The 25,441-nt window shown below is 37.6% G+C and overlaps 2 protein-coding genes across 2 annotated transcripts in view; both read right to left on the bottom strand.

Moving 5' to 3' along the window:
• Window positions 1–25,441, bottom strand: part of POF1B (POF1B actin binding protein) — a 100,878-nt gene that overhangs the window by 69,759 nt on the left and 5,678 nt on the right. The gene's annotated exons all lie outside the window — the stretch shown is intronic.
• On the bottom strand, window positions 4,817–6,086 carry LOC128069921 (ARL14 effector protein). The gene has a single exon (XM_052663164.1). The coding sequence runs from the start codon at window positions 5,979–5,981 to the stop codon at window positions 5,199–5,201; it is 783 nt and encodes a 260-aa protein (XP_052519124.1). The 5' UTR covers window positions 5,982–6,086; the 3' UTR covers window positions 4,817–5,198.

Raw genomic sequence — 25,441 nt, 5'->3', positions numbered from 1 at the left:
TAATAATAAAGATTTTAAAATCTTAAAATTTAATTAATATATATATATATTTTTATTATAGTGTTCCATAATGTTCGTTTGATAGTTTGTTTACCTATGCATCTTCTTAAAATTGTGCTATGGTGAGTATTTCTCTAGAATCCCACAAAGTGGGATTGCTAGGACACAGAGTATGTGCATTATTCATTTTAATATGTACTGTCCAAGTGATTTCCCAAAAGGCCATGCCAATTACACATCCATCAGCAGTGTAGAAATGCTCTCATGTCTGAAAGATGCTTTTGTGCCAACTTTTAGTGTTTTTAGGCTGGAGCTAATAATACTAGAATCATTTTGAGAATATAATTAATGCACACTGTCTTGTTCCTGGTTCTGTATATAGGCTAGTATTTTTCCCCTTCCCTTTACCTTATTCAAGTCTGATGACATCAGCAAATGAAACAGAATGAAACTTACTAGGTAAATGGATTAGCTTTTAAGATAAAAGAGTGTACTGAGAAGTTTTATAAACTGGCTGAAATTCACCCAAGTAGGAATATACACACACACATACACACATATATCTTACATCTTTAGGACCCGTATTGATAGTAATATAGGCAGTTACTTGATTCAGATGTCCAGATGGTAGATATTCAAAAGGCAAATCGCTGTATTTGCATAAAGACTTGTCTGGTACTACCATAAAGAAATTATTCAGTCTTATTATATTTGGAAGACTTGTAAATTAATTTAATAAATTATGCTTTATTTAGTTGCTTTGAGCCTTCATTATTAGAACTGACCTAGGCAAATATGGATTTCCCATACAACCCTTATGGAAACAAAGGGAAAATGGAATAACTATAAAAAGTAAAATATTAAAGTGGTAGCTTGCTGCTGCTAAGTCACTTCAGTTGTGTCCGACTCTGTGTGACCCCCATAGACGGCAGCCCACCAGGCTCCCCCATCTCTGGGATTCTCCAGGCAAGAACACGGGAGTGGGTTGCCATTTCCTTCTCCAATGCATGAAAATGAAAAGTGAAAGAGAAGTCGCTCAGCCGTGTCCGACTCTTTGCAACCCCATGGACTGCAGCTTACCAGGCTCCTCTGTCCATGGGATTTTCCAGGCAAGAGTACTGGAGTGGGGTGCCATCACCTTCTCCGGTAGCTTAGTATGGGTCAAAGAGATTAAGACATATGGTAGTGATCAGCATGAATTTAAATTTCAGCAGTATTAAATTGTCATAAAGGGGAAAAGCCTATCTGAATATAAGGTTTATTAATTAAAGAAAGACTTGCTAAAGAAAACCCTTTCCCCTTGAAAGTCTATAGAATTAGGTAAGTATTGTGAGTAAATGTCCAAAATGAACAATGTCTTGATGATGAAAGTTATTTTCAGTGGCATCTAGCTCTAGGCAGAATTGCAACAAGTCATTCCACTAGTGGTCATTGCCTATTTTAAAGGAAGTAATCAAAAATGTTTATAAATTAATGAATGAAGATGTCAATTTTAAAGGCATCTCAGGAATAGAAATATAAATCTCTGTCTTGATAGCCTACATTAATATTTGATTTTCAATATCACTTATTTGTATATAGTTAACATAAATCCTTCAAGTTGGAATCATTAAATTCAATGAATAGTTACATCTTTAGTGCTTATGTCCTCTATGCCATAACCCCGTGTTCCTTAAAACAAAATAATTGAAAGCTGGGGAAGGAGTGGTGGTGATTATCACAATATATTGAAAGAGTCCTGGACTTGGGGCTTCCCTGGTGGCTCAGAGGTTAAGGCGTCTACCTCCAATGTGGTAGACCTGGGTTCGATCCCTGGGTTCGATCCCTGAGTCAGGAAAATCCCCTGGAGAAGGAAATGGCAACCCACTCCAGTATTCTTGCCTGGAGAATCCCATGGATGGAGGAGCCTGGTAGGCTACAGGGTCTCAAAGAGTCGGACATGACTGAGTGACTTCATGTCACTTCCTGGACTTGAGAAACCCTGCTCTTCAAGTAGACTTCTATTATAACACTGTACCATTAGTTAGCTGTGTGATAATGAATAACTCATGCTGTGTGTATGTGAAAGTGTGGATTAGAGGATCTTTAAGCTCCTTTATATTTCTGATACTCTGTGAATATAGGAGGTCACTCTCAGTTTATTTTTCCAAACAGACAAAATAACTTCAAATCCTTTAAACTTGTCTTATTTTCTTTTGATGATGATGATATGACATCACTTATTAAGAACTTTCTATGCCAAATATGTTACATAGATCATCTTATTTAACAGTCAGAAAAACTGCCATCAGAAAGCTACTACTATAACCCCATTTAACATATGAACAAAGTGGTCATGTATAGATGTGAGAGTCAGACTATAAAGAAAGCTAAGTGCCAAAGAATTGATGCTTTTGAACTGTGGTGTTGGAGAAGACTCTTGAGAGTCCCTTGGACTGCAAGGAGATCCGACCAGTCCATCCTAAAGGAAATCAGTCCTGAATATTCATTGGAAGGACTGATGCTGAAGCTGAAACTCCAATACTTTGGCCACCTGATGCAAAAAGAACTGACTCATTTGAAAAGACCTTGATACTGGGAAAGATTGAAGGTGGGAGGAGAAGGGGACAACAAAGGATGAGATGGTTGGATGGCATCACTGACTCAGTGGACTTGAGTTTGAGTAAACTCTGGAGTTGGTGGACAGGGAGGCCTGGCGTGCTACAGTCTATGAGGTCACAAAGAGCTTGACATGACTGAGCGACTGAACTGAACAGAACTGAACTGAAAGTTAGACAAAGATGTTTAAGTAACTAGCTGCAGATCGTACAGCTAATACTAACGTGTTGGGATTTCAACTCAAGTAGCATGATCCTACTTAATCACTTACTCCAAAACTTATGTTCTTAATCACTATACTTTGCCACACCTATAGTCTGCATCATTATATTTTGTTTTTCAAGTTGTAGAACATAATTCTACTGTTATATTTGACTAGTTTTTATAAAAGAAGGCTAGATATTTGTCTCTTTTTATTATTTACCATCAAAGGCAACTTTTTGTTGCCTGAAAACAAGAAATGTGCCCATAACTGACCATGTGAGAGAATAGTCCTGATTAATAACCCTGTTGGCAACATTCTTTATGTAAACTTTTGTCAGAAAATAATTATGTTTATAATTAAGTAGGTTCAGGCTTAATATGAAAGCCAAGACTGTTTTCCCCACAAAGTCTAAAGTTATTTTCTACTTTGGGAAAGTTGTAGCAGTTCTCTACCCTTTCCTGCTCCTCCCTACCCTTTTCCTTCTCCTTCTCTTCCTCACTCCTCCCTCTTCCCCTCTTTCTTCTCCTCCTCCTCTTATAAAGTACAGATGGGATTACCAATTTTTGATCAGAGTGGATTAAAATAAATCTGCTCTTTTGGAGCTTTGTAGACAAGCAAAAGTTAAAAGAATTCAGCAAGATCAAACCACTTTTACAGTAAATGCTAAAGGAACTTCTCTAGGCAGAAAATAAGGAAAAGCCCTATTTACAGAAAATAAACACTAAACAATGGAGAAAATGGTAATAAGATCATAGTTGTTGATAATTACCTTAAATATAAATGATTAAATGTGCCAACCAAAAACACAGACCAGCAGAATGGAAAAAAAAAATGTGCATGTAGGCACTTCCACATACCACATCACCCTGCTTGACCACCCAAATTGTATGTAATTATTTTATATTGTTAGGTGAATCATGTTCCCACTATGGCTTGCAATTGTAACTTATCTTTTATTTTTTATCTTGTCATTGACTGTGAAAACAGATAAATATCTTTCACTATTGTGAATATGCAACTGTTACTCACTTAATACCACTGTATCATGATTGGCCAACAGAAAAATTACAGAATTCTATAACTCCGAAACTACCATTTAATAGAAAAATCCATAATAGAAAAAACTTCTTAAAATTCATATGTATATCAGGATTATCTTGGAATTTTTTGAAAGATACAAATGCCCAGGTAATACTCTTCTTTGGCCAGAACTCCAGATATATTTCTTTTTTTTTTTTTTTTTTTTTTTTTTTTTTTTTTTTTTTAGCTGAAAATGTTTATTTCAAGCTTCAGGTTCTGTTTTATACTTTGACAAAAGCATTAGGTTTTTAGTTTCCTCCACCCAGATTTACTGTACTTGTGATTACAGTGTAACTCATGCTACATTTCTCAGTTTATTTCTTATCTTTCTAAATTCTGTTTGCCCCTAGCATCTTAAGATCACTATCTCCTAAAAAGGCTTCTAGCTATTCTTAATTATTCCTAAACCCTAAACTCAACAAATTTCTTTTGCCATAAACATTTTCCTCATAAACAGGTCTCAGACAATAATCCTTCCCATGGCCTCAAGCTGTGGCCTATGTGCTCCTTCTGGGACATTCTTTGTAAAGATCCTTGAACAAATGTCAATGGTTACTTCATAGATTATTTTCTGGGCCCAACTGTAGAAGGCTTTGTGCTTTCTCATGTTTCTCTCAAGCACCTTAACATTCTTTCCAGCCAACTAGGAAAGAACAAGTCAGAATCACAAGGCGTAACTCCTTCATCCCAGGGCCATGCCTGCGAGATGAGGAGAGGGGGTTGGGGCTGTGCCTCCATTTTGTCAGTAATGCCTCATGCAGCTCCCGACGTAAAAGGTCACATGGGTGACAAGGAGACAACACAACTATGTGCTTTGCTGTCGGAACAAACTGAGTAATAGATGTGCAGTGACGATTCACTAGCAGGATTTGAGAAGTAATCTGACTAGTCACTGATCTTGAAGTACATGTGTTACATACTGATTTGAAAGCTTAACAGCTAGCAGGAAGTTCGTACTTCATGGAACTACTCACAGTTAACATACCACAGTAACTGAAATTTGAAGTGTTGCTGTTAAGGAACTGGTTTATTTAACTGTATCAGTGCCATGGAAATTTATGGACATGGGAGTTGTAAAGAGGACTGCCTATACATTACTTTTTTACATTGACCCAGAAAGGCTTGAAGAGCTGACTGCCGAGTAATAGAAAAGTCCATCTAAATTTACATCAAATAATTCTTCTTAAAGTACCCAAAAGGCAGTGTTAGTGCACACTGAGTACATATGTGTCATTTGGCAAAACAAACTTTAACATGTATCTTAGAATTATAGAACTTTAGAAATACAGAAAGGGTCACAATCAGACACCACAAATTATCCAGCATGTTTGTTATGAATTATTTCTCCTCCTTCTATTTCAATTTGCTCATACAGCCACTTTCGATCACAGCGGCATTCGGCACCACATTTGGTAGAACCGCAGGCAGGACAAGCATAGAAACAGCCTAAGCAGTCTTCATCGAGGCAGTCACAGAGGTCCATTCCACTGAAAATCAGGAGACCCTGGCTATCGTAGACCTTACTCTTTGCCGGGATCACTTGTCTGTCTGAACCAGCTGTTGCATTTTTGGTAAGCCTTCTTTTTTCCCTTTTACCAGTTTCTGGAGCAAATTCAGTCTGCTTTCCTGGGTTTGCAAATTGTAATGACCTCAAAGCTTTAGCAGTTCTTCCATCTGAGTCAGGTTTTCTTTTCTGCCGGTCTTCAGAATCAACATCCACACTTCCATTGATTATCTGTGTACATTTTGGACAAAGTTTCCAACCAGGTACAAGCTGTCTTCCAAATTTTGCACTCAGAAAAGTGGCATCATCTAAATCAATTACATGTAAATTTTTTTTGGCTAGTTTTTTGTGTATGTTAAATGGGTCACAACATGACTTCTGCAAATCCTCAAATCTGTCGATGTAAACTTTTGCATGATGGAAGCAAATTGTATTGTTCCCAGAAAGTGTCATTCCAGTTCTCAGTTGAAGTAGAAGCATGTCATTTGATGACAATTCTTGCAAAGTCTTGAAACCTGTATGACGAGTATAATAGGTTTTATGGCACTCATTTGTGGTCCGAAGCTGGACTCCAACTGAACATGGATCCATCATGCTTGATTCAAGTAAATTTCCTCTTCCTGATTTTCGCCTAGAGATCACTCTCTAGCAGATCACCCTTTAACTCGAGCTCTCCACGAACCCAGGGCGCACCACACCCGCCGCCTCTCCCAGATATATTTCTAATGAGCAGTGATGTTTAAAAACAATTGGACTATATGAGCATCCTTTACTTTCATCTAGATTGTTTAACTTTTTCTATTTCATAGTCAGTGCTCCCATTTCACTTAGTTTATGTTCTCTAATTTCTCCATCTCTTTTTTTTAATGTTATTTCTCAAAACTTTATCAACCATAGTAGAAAAGTTTTTGTATACAAATATATAAATAATATGTATAATATATGTACTTTAGAAAAGGTATGAATTTTTGCCTAAGTAATAAATGTGACATTTGATTCCACTTGTTTGACTTCATATGAAAATAGTGCTACTTTCTTATTTCTAATTTTAAAGTATATATAGAGGGGGCGATCCTAAGATGGCAGAGGAATAGGACAGGAAGACCACTTTCTCCCCCACAAATTCATCAAAAGAACATTTAAACGCTGAGTAAATTCCACAAAACAACTTCTGAATGCTGGCAGAGGACATCAGACACCCAGAAAAGGAACCCATTGTCTTTGAAAGGAGGTAGGAAAAAATATAAAAGACAAAAAAAGAGACAAAAGAGGTAGGGATGGAGCTCCATCCCAGGAAGGGAGTTGTAAAAAGAGAGAAGTTTCCAAACACCAGGAAACACTCTCACTGCCAAGTCTGTGGCGAGCCTTGGAACCACAGAGGGCAACATAACAGGGAGGAAAAATAAATAAATAATTAAAACCCACAGATTATGTTCCCAATGGTAAGTGGAGAAATAGTGCAGATGCTTGCACCTGTCACTAGCAAGCAGGGGCTGGGCAGGGGGGCACTGGCTGCATTGCTTAGAGTAAGGACCGGGCCTGAATGCCCCGAGGGCAATCTGAGGGAACTAACTTGGGCTAGCAAAACCAGACTGTGGGATAGCAACCACGTGAAAAGCCCTAACCTAAGACACCGCCAGGCCCACTCACAGAACAAAGGACTGAACAGAGCTAGCCCACTGCAGGCCATCCCCCTCTGCTGACAGGCAGCCAGAGCTGGAAGGGAGCAATCGCAGCCCCAGAGAGACATTATCTACCAAACTGCAAGCAGGCTTCTTTGCTAACTAAGACTTCTTGGATTCTGGACAGTCAACATCCGCCTGATGAAGGTGTGCTGGTTGTACACCCAGAAAACCGAGCTGCAGGGACGGGGCAGGTGATAAGTCGCAGAGACCACACTCACCAAACACCTCATCATCTGAGCTGCTCAGACCTGGGAAGGGCACAAAACGTAGGTCCAAGCGAGTCTGCGCCTCTGAGGACTACCTGTGTTTCTGAACCTGAGCGGCTTAGACCTGGGAGGTGCATGCACCCCAGGGCTGGCCTCGGATGGTTCCTGGCGGAGCAACCTAGAGTCTGAGCAGGGTGGGAAGGGAGGGCACACACGCCATGAGTGGGGGCAGGGTCAGTGTGGCTGAGGCACTGCGAGCACACGCCAGTGTTATTTGTTTGCAGAGTCCCTCCCTCCCCAGAGTGCGACTGAACAAGTGAGCCTAAAAAAGTGTCCACCACTGCTCCCTTGTGTCAGGGTGGAAATCAGACACTGAAGAGACCAACAAAGAGAAGAAGCTAAAACAGAGGGAACCACCTTGGAAGTGACAGGTGCAATAGATTAAAACCCTGTAGTTAGTACCAACTACATAGGAAGGGGCCTATAGATCTTGAGAAATATAAGCCAGACCAAGGAACTATCCAAAAATGAACTGACCCCACACTGCCCACAACACCACCAGAGAAAATCCTAGATATATATTTTACTATTTTTGCTATCATTCTTTTTTTTTACTTTTATGTCCTCTATTACTCCTCTAATTTTCTTTCCTTTTTAAAATTTATTTATTTTTACTTCACAATATTGTATTGGTTCTGCCACACATCAACATGAATCCGCCACAGGCATACACATGTTCCCCATCCTGAACCCCCCTCCCACCTCCCTCCCCAGACCCTCCCTCTGGGTCATCCCAGTGCACCAGCCCCAAGCATCTTGTATCCTGCTTTATAACCTACTATTACTTTGCAAAAAAAAAAAAAAAAATGAGAGAGAGAGAGAGACCCTATTTTTTTAAAGCAAACTTCATATATATATATATATATATATATATATATATTATAATTTTTCTGACTTTTTTTTTCTTTTCTTTAATATTGTATTTTTGAAAATCCAACCTCTACTTTAGATTTTTAATCATTGCTTTTTGGTATTTGTTATCAATTTTGTACATTTAAGAGCTCAATCTTCATACCCATTTTTAATTGGGAGCGAGATTACTGGCTTGACTGCTCTCTCCCCCTTTGGACTCTCCTTTTTCTCCACCAAGTTGCCTCTATCTGCTCCCTCCCCCTTCTCTTCTCTACCCAACTCCGTGAATCTCTTTGTGTGTTCCAGATGGTGGAGAACACTTAGGGAACTGATTGCTAGCTGTATCTGTCTTGTTCCTTTTGATTTCCCCCTTTTTATCCTCCTGGCCACCTCTGTCTCCTTCCTCCCTCTTCTCTTCTCTGTGTAAATCTGTGAACATTTCTGAGTGGTCCAGACTGTGGAGCGCACATAAGGAAGTGGCTAGCTTGCTCTCTCCTCTTTTGATTCCACCTCATCTCATTCGGGTCACCTCTAACTCCCTCCTCCCTCTTCTCTTCTCCATGTAATTCTGTGAACCTCTCTGGGTGTCCCTCACTGTGGAGAAACTTTTCATGTTTAACCTAGATGTTTTATCAATGGTGCTGTATAGATGGAGAAGTCTTGAGACTACTGAAAAAATAAGACTGAAAACCAGAAGCAGCAGGCTTAAGTCCAAATCCTAAGAACACTAGAGAACGCCTGATTCCAGGGAATATTAATTGACAGAAGCTCATCAAATGCCTCCATACCTACACTGAAACCAAGCACCACCCAAGGGCCAACAAGTTCCAGAAAAAGACATATCATGCAAATTCTCCAGGAACACAGGAACACAGCCCTGAGCTTGAATATAGAGGCTGCCTGAAGTTACTCCAAACCCATTGACATCTCATAACTCATTACTGGACACTTCATTGCACTCCAAAGAGAAGAAATCCTGCTCCACTCACCAGAACGATGACACAAGTTTCCCTAACCAGGAAACCATGACAAGCCAATGGTACTACTCCACCCACAGTGAGGAAACTCCACAATAAAGATAACTCTACAAACTGCCAAAATACAGAAAGGCCACCCCAAACTCAGCAATATAAACAAGATGAAGAGACAGAGGAATACCCAGCAGGTAAAGGAACAAGATAAATGCTCACCAAACCAAACAAAAGAGGAAGAGATAAAGAATCTAACTGATAAAGAAGTCCAAATAATGATAGTGAAAATGATCCAAAATCTTGAAATCAAAATGGAATCACAGATAAATAGCCTGAAGACAAGGATTGTGAAGATGCAAGAAAGGTTTAACAAGGACCTAGAAGAAATAAAAAAGAGTCAATATATAGTGAATAATGCAATAAATGAGATAAAAAACACCCTGGAGGCAACAAATAGTAGAATAATGGAGACAGAAGATAGGATTAGTGAAGTAGAAGATAGAATGGTAGAAATAAATGAATCAGAGAGGAAAAAAGAAAAACAAATTAAAAGAAATGAGGACAATCCCAGAGACCTCCAAGAGAGTGGTAAGCGCCCCAACATTCGAATCATAGGAGTCCCAGAAGAAGAAAACAAAAGAAAGACCATGAGAAAATACTTGAAAACTTCCCCAAAATGGGAAAGGAAATAATCACCCAAGTCCAAGGAACCCAGAGAGTTCCAAACAGGATAAACCCAAGGCGAAACACCCCAAGACACATATTAATCAAATTAACAAAGATAAAACACAAAGAACAAATATTAAAAGCAACAAGGGAAAAGAAAAAATTACACACAAGGGTATTCCCATAAGGATAACAGCTGATCTTTCAATAGAAACTCTTCAGGCCAGGAGGGAATGGCAAGACACACTTAAAGTGATGAAAGAAAATAATCCACAGCCCAGATTACTGTACCCAGCAGGGATCTCATTCAAATATGAAGGAGAAATCAAAGCTCTACAGACAAGCAAAAGCTGAGAATTCAGCACCACCAAACCAGCTCTCCAACAAATGTTAAAGGATCTTCTCTAGACAGGAAACATAGAAAATGATTATAAAATTGAACCCAAAACAATAAAGTAAATGGCAATGGGATCATACTTATCAATAATTACCTTAAACGTAAATGGGTTGAATGCCCCAACCAAAAGGCAAAGACTGGCTGAATGGATACAAAAACAAGACCCCTATATATGTTGTCTACAAGAGAACCATCTCAAAACAGGGGACACATACAGACTGAAAGTGAAGGGCTGGAAAAAGATGTTTCACACAAATAGAGACCAAAAGAAAGCAGAGTAGCAATACTCATATCAGATGAAATAGACTTTAAAACAAAGGCTGTGAAAAGAGACAAAGGACACTACATAATGATCAAAGGATCAATCCAAGAAGAAAACATAACACTTATAAATATATATGCACCCAAGATAGGAGCACCACAACATGTAAGACAAATGCTAACAAGTATGAAAGGGGAAATTAACAATAACACAATAATAGTGGAAGACTTTAGTACCCCACTCACACCTATGGATAGATCAACTAAACAGAAAATTAACAAGGAAACACAAACTTTAAATCATACAATAGACCAGTTAGACCTAATTGATATCTATAGGACATTTCACACAAAAACAATGAATTTCACCCTTTTCTCAAGTGCACACGGAACCTTCTCCAGGATAGATCACATCCTGGGCCATAAATCTAGCCTTGGTAAATTCAAAAAATTGAAATCATTCCAAGCATCTTTTCTTACCACAATGCAGTAAGATTAGATGCCAATTACAGGTGAAAAACTATTAAAAATTCCAACATATGGAGGCTGAACAACACGCTGCTGAATAACCAACAAATCACAGAAGAAATTTAAAAAAAAATCAAAATATGCATAGAAACGAGTGAAAATGAAAACACAACAATCCCAAACTTGTGGGACACTGTAAAAGCAGCACTAAGGGGAAAGTTCATAGCAATAGAGGCCATAACTCAAGAAATAAGAAAAAAGTCAAATAAATAACCTAACTCTACACCTAAAGCAACTAGAAAAGGAAGAAATGAAGAACCCCAGGGTTAGTAGAAGGAAAGAAATCTTAAAAATTAGGGCAGAAATAAATGCAAAAGAAACAAAAGAGACCATAGCAAAAATCAACAAAGCCAAAAAGCTGGTTCTTTGAGAGGATAAATAAAATTGACAAACCATTATACAGACTTATCAAGAAACAAAAGCAGAAAAATGAAACCAATAAATTTAGAAATAAAAATGGAGAGATCACAACAGACAACACAGAAATACACAAGATCATATGAGACTACTATCAGTAATTATGCCAATAAAATGGACAACTTGGAAAAAACGGACAAATTCTTAGAAAAGTACAACTTTCCAAAACTGAACCAGGAAGAAATAGAAAATCTTAACAGACCCATCACAAGCATGGAAATTGAAACTGTAATCCTAAATCTTCCAGCAAACAAAAGCCAAGGTCCAGATGGCTTCACAGCTGAATTCTACCAAAGATTTAGATAAGAGCTAACACCTATCCTACTCAACCTCTTCCAGAAAACTGCAGAGCAACTTAAACTTCCAAACTCATTCTATGAGGCCACCATCACCCTAATACCAAAACCTGACAGAGATGCCACAAAAAAAGAAAACTACAGGCAAATATCACTGATGAACATAGATGCAAAAATCCTAAACAAAATTCTAGCAATCAGAATCCAACAACACATTAAAAAGATCATACACCATGGCCAAGTGGGCTGTATCCCAGGGATGCAAGTATTCTTCAATATCCACAAATCAATCAATGTAATACACCACATTAACAAATTGAAAAATAAAAGCCATATGATTATCTCCATAGATGCAGACAAAATTCAACATCCATTTATGATAAAAAGTCTCCAGAAAGCAGGAATAGAAGGAACATACCTCAACATAATAAAAGGTATATATGACAAACCCACAGCAAACATTATCCTCAATGGTGAAAAATTGAAAGCATTTCCCCTAAAGTCAGGAACAAGACAAGGGTGCCCACTTTCACCACTGCTATTCAACATAGTTTTGGAAGTTTGGGCCATAGCAATCAGAGCAGAAAAAGAATTTAAAGGAATTCAGATTGGAAAAGAAGCAAAACTCTCACTGTTTGTAGATGACATGATCCTCTACAGAGAAAACCCTAAAGACTCCATCAAAAAATTACTAGAGCTAATCAATGAATATAGTAAAATTGCAGGATATAAAATCAACACATAGAAATCCCTTGCATACCTATACACTAATAATGAGAAATAGAAAGAAAAATTAAGGAAACAATTCCATTGACCATTGCAACAAAAAGAATAAAATACTTAGGTATGTATCTACGTAAAGATACTAAAGACCTATATATATATATGGAAAGCTATGAAACACTGGTGAAAAAAATCAAAAAGGACACTAATAGATGGAGAAATGTACCTTGTTCATGGATCAGAAAAACCAATATAGTGAAAACGGGTATACTACCGAAAGCAATCTATAGATTCAATGCAATCCCTATCAAGCTCCCAACGGTATTTTTCATAGAGCTAGAACAAATAATTTCACAATTCGTATGGAAATACAAAAAACCTCAAATAGCCAAAGCAATCTTGAGAAAGGAGAATGGAACTGGAGGAATAAACCTGCCTGACTTCAGGCTCTACTACAAAGCTACAGTCATCAAGACAGTATGGTACTGGCACAAAGACAGAAATATAGATCAGTGGAACAAAATAGAAAGCCCAGAGATAAATCCATGCACCTATGGACACCTTATCTTTGACAAAGGAGGCAAGAATATACAATGGAGAAAAGACAATCTCTTTAACAACTGGTGCTGGGAAAACTGGTCAACCACTTGTAAAAGAATGAAACTAGAACACCATACACAAAAATAAGCTAAAAATGGTTTAAAGATCTAAATGTAAGACCAAAAACTATAAAACTTCTAGAGGAGAACATAGGTAAAATACTCTCTGATAAATCACAGCAGGATCCTCTATGACCCACCTCCCAGAGTAATGGACATAAAAGCAAAAATAAACAAATGGCACCTAATTAAAGTTAAAACCTGCACAACAAAGGAAACTCTAAGCAAGGTGAAAAGAAAGCCTTCAGAATGGGAGAAAATAATAACAAATGAAGCAACTGACAAACGACAAATCTCAAAAATATACAAGCAACTCCTACAGCTCAATTCCAGAGAAATAAACAACCCAATCAAAAAAAAAAAAAAAAGGGGGGGGCCAAAGAACTACATAGACATTTCTCCAAAGAAGACATACAGATGGCTAACAAACACATGAAAAGATATTCAACATCACTCATTATCAGAGAAATGCAAATCAAGACCACAATGAGGTACCATTTCACGCCAGTCAGAATGGCTGCAATCCAAAAGTCGACAAGCAATAATGGTGGAGAGGGTGTGGAGAAAAGGGAACCCTCTTACACTGTTGGTGGGAATGCAAACTAGTATAGCCACTATGGAGAACAGTGTGGAGATTCCTTAAAAAACTGGAAATAGAACTGCCTTATGACCCAGCAATCCCACTGCTGGGCATACACACCAAGGAAACCAGAACTGAAAGAGACACATGTACCCCAATATTCATTGCAGCACTGTTTATAATAGCAAAGACATGGAAGTAACCTAGATGTCCATCAGCAGACAAATGGATAAGAAAGCTGTGGTACATATACACAATGGAGTATTACTCAGCCATTAAAAAGAATACATTTGAATCAGTTCTAATGAGGTGGATGAAACTGGAGCCTATTATACAGAGTGAAGTAAGCCTGAAAGAAAAACACCAATACAGTATACGAACGCATATATATGGAATTTAGAAAGATCATAATGATAACCCTGTATGCGAGACAGCAAAAGAGACACAGATGTATAGAACAGTCTTTTGGACTCTGTGGGAGAGGGAGAGGGTGGGATGATTTGGGAGCATGGCATTGAAGCATGTATAATATCGTATAAGAAATGAATCACCAGTCCAGGTTCGATGCAGGATATAGGATGCTTGGGGCTGGTGCACTGGGATGACCCAGAGGGATGGTACATGGAGGGGGGTGGGAGGTGGTTTCAGGATGGGGAACATGTATACACCTATGGCAGATTCATATTGATGTATCGCAAAACCAGTACAATATTGTAAATTAATTGGCCTCCAATTAAATAAATAAATTTAAACTAAAAAAAATAAAAATAAAATATATGCAACAAGCCACAAAAGTTTACCATATAGCACAGGGAACTATAGTAAATATCCTGTAATAACTTATAATGGAAAATAATTTCAAAAATATTATATGTATATATATATATAACTAAATCACACACACACAAAAAGAATTATACTTTTTAAATTTAGTAATATTTATCTTTTTGCTAGTTTTTCTAAATACCCTTCAGTTCAGTTACTCAGTCATGTCCGACTTTGCCACCCCATGAACTTCAGCCTGCCAGGCCTCCCTGTCCATCACCAACTCCCAGAGTTTACCCAAACTCATGTCCATTGAGTCGGTGATGTCATCCAACCGTCTCATCCTCTGTCATCCCCTTCTCCTCCCTCCTTCAATCTTTCCCAGCATCAGGGTCTTTTCAAATGAGTCAGGTCTCCTCATTAGGTGGCCAAAGTATTGGGGTTTCAGCTTCAACATCTGTCCTTCCAATGAACACCCAGGACTGATTTCCTTTAGGATGGACTGGTTGAATCTCCTTGCAGTCCAAGGGACTCTCAAGAGTCTTCTCCAATGCCACAGTTCAAAAGCATCAATTCTTTGGCACTCAGCTTTCTTTATAGTCCAACTTTCACATCTATACATGACTACTGGAAAAACCATTGCCTTAAATATAGGGCTTTGTTGGCAAAGTAATGTCTCTGCTTTTTAATATGCTGTCTAGGTTGGTCATAACTTTCCTTCCAAGGAGTAAACGTCTTTTAATTTCATGGCTGCAATCACCATCTGCAGTGACTTTGGAGCCCCAAAAAATAAAGTCAGCAGCCACTGTTTCTACTGTTTTCCCATCTATTTGCCATGAAGTGATGGGACCAGAAGAAGTATAAGAGAAAGAAAAATATAATCATAGTGAGACATATTAACATTTCTCTGAGAATATTTTATCAAGTGCAGAAAAAATAAGAATAGGAGCATCTTGAATGATGTCACTAATAGTTTAAATATAATGGATTTATATTTAATTAACTATATTAATCATATCCTACACAAATACGTTTTAAATTTTGTATCTCATACTTTCTTAGTAGATGTCCATAAGGCTTATTTAACTTACATGCAGACTACGTCATGAGAAACATTGGGCAGGATGAAGCACAAGCTGAAATCAAGAATGCTGGGAGAAATATCAGTAACCTCAGATATGCAGATGACACCACTCTTATGGCAAAAAGTGAAGATGAACTAAAGAGCCTCTTGAAGGAACTAAAAGAGGAGAGTGAAAAAGTTTGCTTAAAGCTCAACATTCAGAAAACCAAGATCATGGCATCTGGTTCCATCTTCTTTGTGAATTGTACCTTTTAGCATTAAAAATATTCATCTTTGTTTCATTTAAAATAAATAATTTTTTTAAAATAAAAGACAAGAAAAGAGAGGAGAAAATTCTAAAAAGAAAATTAAATTTCGAATGAGAAAGAAAATATTTAAAAGCATCAGAAATGTAATAAAGTATCCAATACTCTTAGGTAGTACTCTAAGACAGCAAATTGTTAAAATAAGCTATTGCCATCTGAAAAAAAAAAAGATCAGTTTGCTTTTGAGGTATTATTTCTCTACATCCTTGGATAATTGTTCATACTTAAATGAGAGCTGGGAAACTAGTCATCTTAGGGAGAATTCGTGAGTCAGAAAACATGTATTTTATTTCTGTATGTTAAAATAGCTATTAATTTAGAGTTTAAAAATCACATGAAATGCAAATAGTGCTGATTTCTTACTTACCTCAATGAAATAGCTTCTGAATATTTCAGTGCAGTGGAGAAAAAAAGGAAAGCAGAAGCTGGAGAGGTGTTATTTTCTTTAAGGTTAGAAGGGAAACTTTAAAATCTTAAAACATACTCTGAATTCCCATTCATGGAACACTGCTTTGTCTTGGCAAAGGGACTTGAGTAACTCAATGAAGCTATGAGGTATGACATGCATGGCCATCCAAGATGGATAGGTCCTAGTCAGGAGTTCTGAAAAAAATGGCTCACTGGAGGACGGAATGGCAAACCACTCCAGTATTCTTGCCATGAGAACACCATGAACAGTATGAAAAGGCAAAAAGATAGAACACCAGAAGATGAGACCTAAGGTCAGAAGGTGTTCAATATGCTACTGGGGAAGAGTGGAGGGAAATTACAAACAGCTCCAGAAAGAATGAAGCATCTAAGCCAAAGTGGAAACAATGATCAGTTGTGGATGAATGTTAGGTCCATGAATCAAGGTAAATTGGAAGTGGTCAAATAGGAGATGGCAAGAGTGAACATCAACATTTTAGAAGTGAGTAAACTAAAATGGATGGTGGTGGTGGTTTAGTTGCTATGTCATGTCTGACTCTTGTGAGCTCCCTGGACTGTAGCCTGCTAGGCTCTTCTGTCCATGAGATTCTCCAGGCAAGAATACTGGAGTGGGTTGCCATTTCCTTTTCCAGGGGATTTTCCTGACCCAGGAATCGAAACCAGGTCTCCTACACTGCAGGCAGATTCTTTACAAACTGAGATATGAGGGAAACCCAAAATGGATGGGAATGGGCAAAATTTAATTCAGATGACCATTATATCTACTACTGTGAACAAAAATCCATTAGAAGAAATGGAGTAGCCCTCAGAGTCAACAAGAGTCTGAAATGTAGTACTTAGATGCAATCTCAAAAATGACAGAATGAGATTGGTTTGTTTCCATGGCAAAACATTCAACATCACAGTAATCCAAGTCTATGCTCCAACTATCAATGCCAAAGAAGCTGAAGTTACCTGGTTCTAGGAAGACCCAAAACATCTTCTAGAACTAATGTTAAAAAAAGATATCCTTCTCATCATGTGTGTGAAGTCGCTCAGTCGTGTCTGACTCTTTGTGACCCCATGGACTGTAGCCCACCAGGCTCCTCTGTCCATGGTATTCTCCAGGCAAGAATACTGGCGTGGGTTGCCATTTCCTTCTCCAGGGGATCTTCCCAACCCAGGGATCAACCTGTGTCTCCTGCATTGCAGGCAGATGCTTTATCCTCTGAGCCACCAGGGAAGCCTTTTCATCATATGGGATTGTAATGCAGAAGTAGAAGTCAAGAGATACCTGGAGTAACAGGCAAGTTTGGCCTTAGAGTATAAAATTAAGCAGGGCAAAGGCTAATAGAGTTTTCTCAAGAGAACACACTAGTCATAACAAACACCCTCTTTCAACAACCCAAGAGATGACTCTACATATGGACATCACCAGATGGTCAATATTGAAATCGGATTGACTATATTTTTTGCAGCCGAAGATGGAGAAGCTCTATACAGGCAGTAAAAACAAGACCTGAAGCCAACTGTGGCGTAGATCATAAGTGCCTTATGGCAAAATGCAGGCTTAAACTGAGAAAGTAGGGAAAACCACTAGGCATTTCAGGTATGACCTAAATCAAATCCCTTATGATTATAGAGTGGAGGTGACAAATAAGGGATTAGATCTGGTAGACGGAGTGTCTGAAGAGCTAAGGACAGAGGTTCCTAACATTGTACAGGAGTCATTGACCAAAAGCATCCCCAAGAAAAAGAAATGCAAGAAGTCAAAATGGTTGTCTGAAGAGGCTTTATAAATAGCTGAGGAAAGAAGAAAAGTGAAAGGCAAGGGAGAAAGGGAAAAATATACTCAACTGAATGCAGAGTTCCATAGTACAGCAAGAAGAGTTAAGAAAGCCTTCTTAAATGAACACTGCAAAGAAATAGAGGAAAACAATAGAATGGGAAAGACTAGATATTTCTTCAAGAAAACTGGAGATATCAAAAGAACATATCATGTAAAAATGGGCACAATAAAGGACAGAAACAATAAAGACCTAATAGAAGCAGAAGAGATTAAGTAGAGGTGGCAAGAATACACAGAACTATATTAAAAAGTTCTTAATGACCCAGATAACCACAATGGTGTGATCATTCACCTAGAGCCAGACATCCTGGAGTGTGAAGTCAAGTGGGCCTTAGCTTCCTAAGCATTACTACGAGCAACACTAGTGGACATGATGGAATCCCAGTTCAATTATTTAAAATCCTAAAAGATGATGCTGCAAATTAGGAAAACTCAGCAGTGATCACAGGGCTGGAAAAGGTTAGTTTTCATTTCAATCCCAAAGAAAGGCAATGCCAAAGAATGTTCAAATTACTGCACAATTGTACTCATTTCACATGCTAGCGTGATAGTGCTCAAAATCCTTCAAGTCAGGCTTCAACAGTACATGAACCAATAATTTCCACATATACAAGCTGGGTCTCGAAGAGGTGAGGAACCAGAGATCAAATTGGCAAAATCTGTTCGATCATAGAGAAAGCAAATGTATTCCAGACAAACACCTAGTTCTGCTTCATCAACTACGTGGAAGCCTTTGAATGTAAAGATCACAACAAACTGTGGAAAATTCTTAAATAGATGGGAACATCAGACCATCTTACCTATCTCCTGAGAAACCTGTATGGGGGGTAGGAAGCAACAGTTAGAATTGGGCATGGAACAACAGACTGGTTCCAGATTGAGAAAGGAGTACAACAAGGCTGTATATTGTCACCCTGCTTATTTAACTTATATGCAGACTACATCATTGGAAAAGACCCTGATGCTGGGAAATATTGAAGCCAGGAGGAGAAGGGGATGACAGAGGATGAGATGGTTGGATTTCATCACCAACTTGATGGACATGAATTTGAGCAAGCTCTGGGAGTTGGTGATGGACAGGGAAGCCTGGTGTGCTGCAGTCCATGGGGTCACAAAGAGTTGGACACAACTGAATGACTGAACTGACTAACTGACTGAGAGACATCATTCAAAATGCTGGGCTGGATGAACCACAAGCTGGAATTTAGATTGCCTAGAGAAATATCAACAACCTTAGATATTCAGGTAATACCACTCTAATGGCAGAAAGTGAAGAGGAACTAGAGAGTCTCTTGATGAGGGCGAACGAGGAGAGAGAAAATACCAGCTTAAAACTCAACATTCAAAAAACTAAGATCATGGCATCCGGTCCCATCACTTCTTGCAAATAGAAAATGAAAAAGTGGAAGCATTTACATGTTTTATTTTCTTGGCTCCAAAATCACCTCAGACGGTGACTGCAGCCATGAAATTAAAAAAGCGTTATTCCTTGGAAGGAAAGCTATGATAAACCAAGACAGTGTGTTAGAAAGCAGAGATATCACCTTGCCAACAAAGGTCCATGTAGTGAAAGCTGTGGTTTTTCCAGTAGTCATGTACAGATATGAGACTTGGACCATAAAGAAGGTTGAACACTGAAGAACTGATGGTTTTGAACTGTGGTGCTAAAGAAGATTCTCGAGTCTCTTGGACTGCAAGATGATGAAATCAGTCAATCTAAAGGAAATCAACCCAGAATATTCATTGAAAGGGCTGATGTTGAAGCTGAAACTCCAATACTTTGGCCACCTGATGAGAAGAACTGACTCATTCAAAAAGACTCTGATGCTGGGAAAAATTGAAGACAAAAGGAGAAGGGGGTGGCAGAGGATGAGATGGTTGGATGGCATCACCAACTCAATGGACATGAGTATGAGCAAACTCTGGGACATAGTTTAGAGCAGTGGAGCCTGGCATGCTGCATGCAGTCCATGAGGTGGCAAGTCATTCACGACCTAACGGCTGAACAACAATATAAGGGAAACCTTAAAAAGTTAAAACATACTCTAAATTCCAGGATTATTTCAGGGCAACACCTTGAAAGTCAGAACAAAATCTACTTTGTCTTCTAATATATTTTTGATACTTTCCCTTCTGATAACAAAACATTAGAATGGAAAAAATACAGTAATGGTAACTATGAAATGATCTGCTGAAACTAAAAAATATTAACTTGTTTTAACTAAAAATTCTTTAATATCTGACTAAGGTTAATTAAGGGAGATCGCTGATAAAGAGCTAATATTTAAACTCAGGGCATTCATTAACTAGCTTTTCTAACTTGGACAAGTTATTTTGAGCTGTTTACACTTCAATTTCTTATTTGTACAACAAATAATACCCAATGTATGTTTTCATTTGTACACTGTACAATTTGCACAATAGATGCAATAAAGCTTTTTCTATTTATTTTTTGGAGTTCTAATAAGTAATGTATATAAAATTTTTGAAAAATAAAATATAGCATCTATTAATATGAGGCATTATTTTTAATAGATTGGTAACATATGTAACTAAGATATTTGTTCATTACTTGTTATGTAGTGGTAATGAACGAGACAGAAAAGACAGAATACACTTTCTACCCTCACCAAAGTTACAATCAGTTAGGGGTAAATAACAATAAAGTATAATATCATAAGAGCTACAAGGAACTTACTCTGGGAGTTTCCATGGCTAAGAGGTAACTTCAGCCTGGGACAACTTAAGATTTCATCACAGGTTACACTTCAGGAAAACTTTCTGAAAAATTACTATGATTTCAACATATCTAGATTGGTGAGAATAGAGAATAGGGACATTTCAAGTGTAAGAGTATCATGCACAAAGACATAGTTGTGGAAAAGGAGGGGCTATATTTAAAGAACAACAGTTTACATTTTGGCTGAAACATAGAACACTAGAAGAGGGGTTCCCGGAAGTAAGGTCCCTGAGAGCCAAATAATTGGAGGGCTTTGAAAGTCAGACTAAGAAATTCATAGACACTGAGTGTCCTTGAAGTTTTTTTTGAGCAGTAGAGTAATATGAGGTGTTTATAGAGAATTTAAATAACTAAAATATTCTTAGGTGCAATAGAGTTTATGAAGATTTTAAAATAATTTTATTTAGAGATGTATACATCCAAGCTGAAGTCTATGCTAAGGAGAAATGGGTAAATACTATGCTTGAAGATAAAAATATTTCCTTGGAGAGTTCTAAATGTATTTTCATATGTGGATGAGTACTGAACAGTAGTAGTAGTTTTTATGAAACAATCTCAGGGCACATAACCGATATGCTAAACCAATTACAAGGTCATTGAGTAAGATTCAGTAAATGAAAACATTTCCCTTAAATATACAGGAGAGGTAGAAAGAATATTTCTATAAGCAGTGTAATTAACAGCTCTAAGTTAATTTGGTTAAAGGAAGAATCACAACAATATTCCAGGGAAATTATATGACAAATCAGAATGACAAACCCTTCAACAACATTTGGCATATTAAATAATGATAAATATTTGTCCAAAGGGAAAAAGTTTTAACTAAATATAAACAAGTCAAATCCAGATGCTTAATAAAATCCAAGAACTAAAATAGAAAACTGATTGACTTATTAAATAGCTTTCTTATATTTCTGTGTTGTTCATGTTTTTAAAGAGGCAATTTGTTCCCTACTTTCCATTTTCATTTCAAAGAGAGGGCACAGAGGAGTGAAATCTACAAAACAGTGCCAGTCATGTATCTTATTAAAACCACTGCTGACAGCCACATTCAGGAATTTTTGTGTCATAATCACAAAGAGAGAGGGGAGAGAGGAGAGGAAGTATTTGAAGTTTCATTCTATTCCCCCAAACACTTTTTTTTTTTTGACTTTGAGTTTTGATTAAAACAAACAAACAAACAAACAAACCTCAACCATCAACAAGTGTATAGTCCATGGTGGAGGGGAATAAGAAATAAAGAAATAATATACTACTCAGTATTATGCTATCTTGCAATACTTTAGCTAAACGATGAAAAGTGATACTGGATTTAAAAGGAGACCACACCTGGGATGGAGGTTGGGGTGGAGTACTACATTGAGGAGAGAGTAAGAAGATCCAGGGTTGAAGATGTTTTGGTGGAAGAAGACTTTCCAAATGCATATTGATGGATAGGTAGGAATCCAACAGAAATGTGAGGGAAGGGTAGATGTTGCCAGAGCAGGCAATGGAATGAACAAAGGAAGGGGTGAGAGGGAAGCAAAATGTTCAAGAAACAGACAGCAGTGAAGTGCATCTGGAATACAAGACGTAAGGAGGTGGGTAGTGACAGATAAGACTACAAAATAGAGTGAGGCTGTCCTAAAGAGTGTCTTTAATAACATCAAAGTCTAGGAGTTTGACCTAACTTGGGAACTCGATTATCAAAGTTTTTAAAAAGATTCTAAATTGCAAATTAAATGCCATTTTATTGCTGAGTTAATAAATTCCATAAAAAGTTACAAGCCAACATTAATTCTTCATGATACTTCTATCAAAGCATTTATGAGTTTTTAAATAACTAAAATTTAATCAACTTATTACCCAGTGCTGAAGGTTTATATGTTTTGATACAAAGCAATCAATAAAATTTATGAGAGAAATGCAAAAAAGAATTCTGGACAGTAACAAAATATATCTGCCTCCTTGGTAAACAACATAATGTTTTAAAAGCACTGACATGTTTATTGACATTATTTATTTATGCCCTGGATTGTGTCCCAAAAAATTTCGGGTGGTTCATAATGGAGTACATACAGGAAAATGATCATGAAGCATATACAGGAATCAGGTATCAGAGACAGTATAACACAGATAAGAGTCAAATGTGTAGACCAGGAATATCCAGTATAACATGGTGGTGATAAGCATAGACTGGAAACTAGACTGTTTAGATTTAAATCCCAAAAAAGAAAAAAAAAAAGAAAGAAATACCCAAAAAGAGGGGATATATGTATACATATAGCTGATTCACTGTGCTGTACAGTAGAAAGTAACACAACACTGTAAAGCAATTATACTTCAATATTTTTTTTAAATATTCAAACCCCAGTTCTACCACATACTAGCCGTATGAACTTGAGCAAGTCTCATAGCACCCCTGTGCCTTGATTATCTCATCTGTAAAAATGGAAATGATATTTGAACTTTACTTGCTATTGTTCAGTTGCTAAGTTGCAGTCACTGAGCTGCAACACACCAGACTCCTCTATCCTTCACTATCTCTCAGAGTTTGCTCAAACTCATGCCCATTGAGTCAGTGATGCCATTCAACCATCTCATCCTCTGTCGCCCCTTTCTTCTTTTGCCTTCAATCTTTCCCAGCATTGGAGTCTTTTCCAATGAGTCAGCTCTTCACATCAGGTAGCCAAAGTATTGGAACTTCAGCTTCAGGATCAGTTCTTCCAATGAATATTCAGGGTTGATTTCCTTTAGTAATGACTGGTTTGATCTTGCAGTTCAAGGGACTCTCGAGTCCTCTCCACCACAATCTGAAAGTATCAGTTCTTCTGTGCTTAGCCTTCTTTATGGTCCAACTCTCAGATCCATACATGACTACTGGAAAAAGCATAGCTTTAACTATATGGGCCTTTGTCAGAAAAATGATGTCTCTGCTTTTTAATAAGCTAAGTTTGTCATAGCTTTTCTTCCAAGGAGCAAGTGTCTTTTAATTTCATGGCTGCAGTCACCACTCACAGTGATTTTGGAGCCCAAGAAAATAAAGTCTGTCACTGTTTCTATTTTTCCCCATCTATTTGCATGAAGCAATGGCACCAGATACCATGATCTTAGTTTACTTTACTTACTAAGGTTTAAAATTAATTCAATAAGCTAAGGGAGATAGGAAGTTCCAGAGAGGCTATGAAACCCAGATCATGTGCTAAAGAAAGGAAGATGCATTTTGATTGAGGGGGGTTATTTTTTCATCTTTTTTCCTCTTAAATATTTACTGGACTTCCCTGGTGGTTCAGTGGTTAGGAATCTGCCTGCCAATGCAGAGGCCACAGGTCAGTCCCTGGTCTGGTAAGATTCCACATGCCATGCTGTGGAGCAATGAGGCCGGTGCACCACAACTACTGAGCCCACACTCTAGATGCCACACACCACAACTAGAGAAAGCCTGCACACAGCAATGAAGACCCAGCACAGCCAAAAAATGAATAAATAAATAATTTTTAAAATTTTTCTCTCAAAAAGTAAGGTTCTGGGGAAATTATATAAAAGAAAGATACAATCAGCCCTCCATATGCATGGCTTCTGCATCTGCAAATTCAACCAACAGAGGACTGAAAATATTAGAAAAATAAAAATCTGGAAAGCTTCAAAAAGCAAAACTTGAATTTGATGTGTTCTGACAACTATTTATACAACATTTATATTGTATTTACAGATCTAAAGATGATTTAAAATACATGGAATGCTATGCATAGGTTATACGTAAATACTAGGCCATTTTACATAAGATATTTGAGCATCTGTGGATTTTGGTATCTGGAGCGGGGATCCAGGTACCAATCCCCCTTGGATAACAAAGGATGACTGTATATACATATATAAATAAAAATATTTAATTTCACCTTTTAAAGAAGGTTCATGAATTTAATTCTCCTTCTACTGAAATAGTCTTTCTAAACATATACTTTGAAAGTTCATGGCTTCATACTCTGTTTCATTCCTATGTGTCCATTAAAGCTGATCAGGTACATTGGCAGCAGTTTGATAGCACATCTGCACCATCATGAATTTCTTTGAATGTGAGGATTTTAGATATATTTTCATATTTTAATGAGTAGCTTGAATATATATATATCTGCAGTGTCCAGTAGAACTCTCTGCAGTGGTGGAAATACCTTATATATTTGCTGTACAGATAGTAGTCATTAGCCACCTGTGGCTGTTGAGCGCTTAAACATGGCTATTGTGACTGAGGAACTGAAAATTAGTTTTAATTTTAATTAATTTAAATTTGAAAAGAAAAAGAAAGAAAGTGAAGTCACTCAGTTGTGTCCGACTCTTTGTGACCCCTATGGACTGTAGCCTACCAGGCTCCTCAGTCCATGGAAATTTTCCAGGCAAGAGTACTGGAGTGGGTTGCCATTTCCTTCTCCAGGGTATCTTCCCGACCCAGGGATCAAACCCAGGTCTCGAGCATTGAAGGCATACGTTTTACTGTCTGAGCCACCAGGGAAGCTCATATTTATGATAGACTATTCATATATTATTTAATTTATTATCATATTTTGTCTGTGCAGCTAGTGGTTTTTGTTGGCTATATTTTTATAAATCAATAATATGAATGGA

The sequence above is a fragment of the Budorcas taxicolor genome, chromosome X (genome assembly GCF_023091745.1).
Source record: "Budorcas taxicolor isolate Tak-1 chromosome X, Takin1.1, whole genome shotgun sequence".
Taxonomy (NCBI): domain Eukaryota; kingdom Metazoa; phylum Chordata; class Mammalia; order Artiodactyla; family Bovidae; genus Budorcas; species Budorcas taxicolor.
This window is presented reverse-complemented; position numbering and strand designations above follow the sequence as displayed.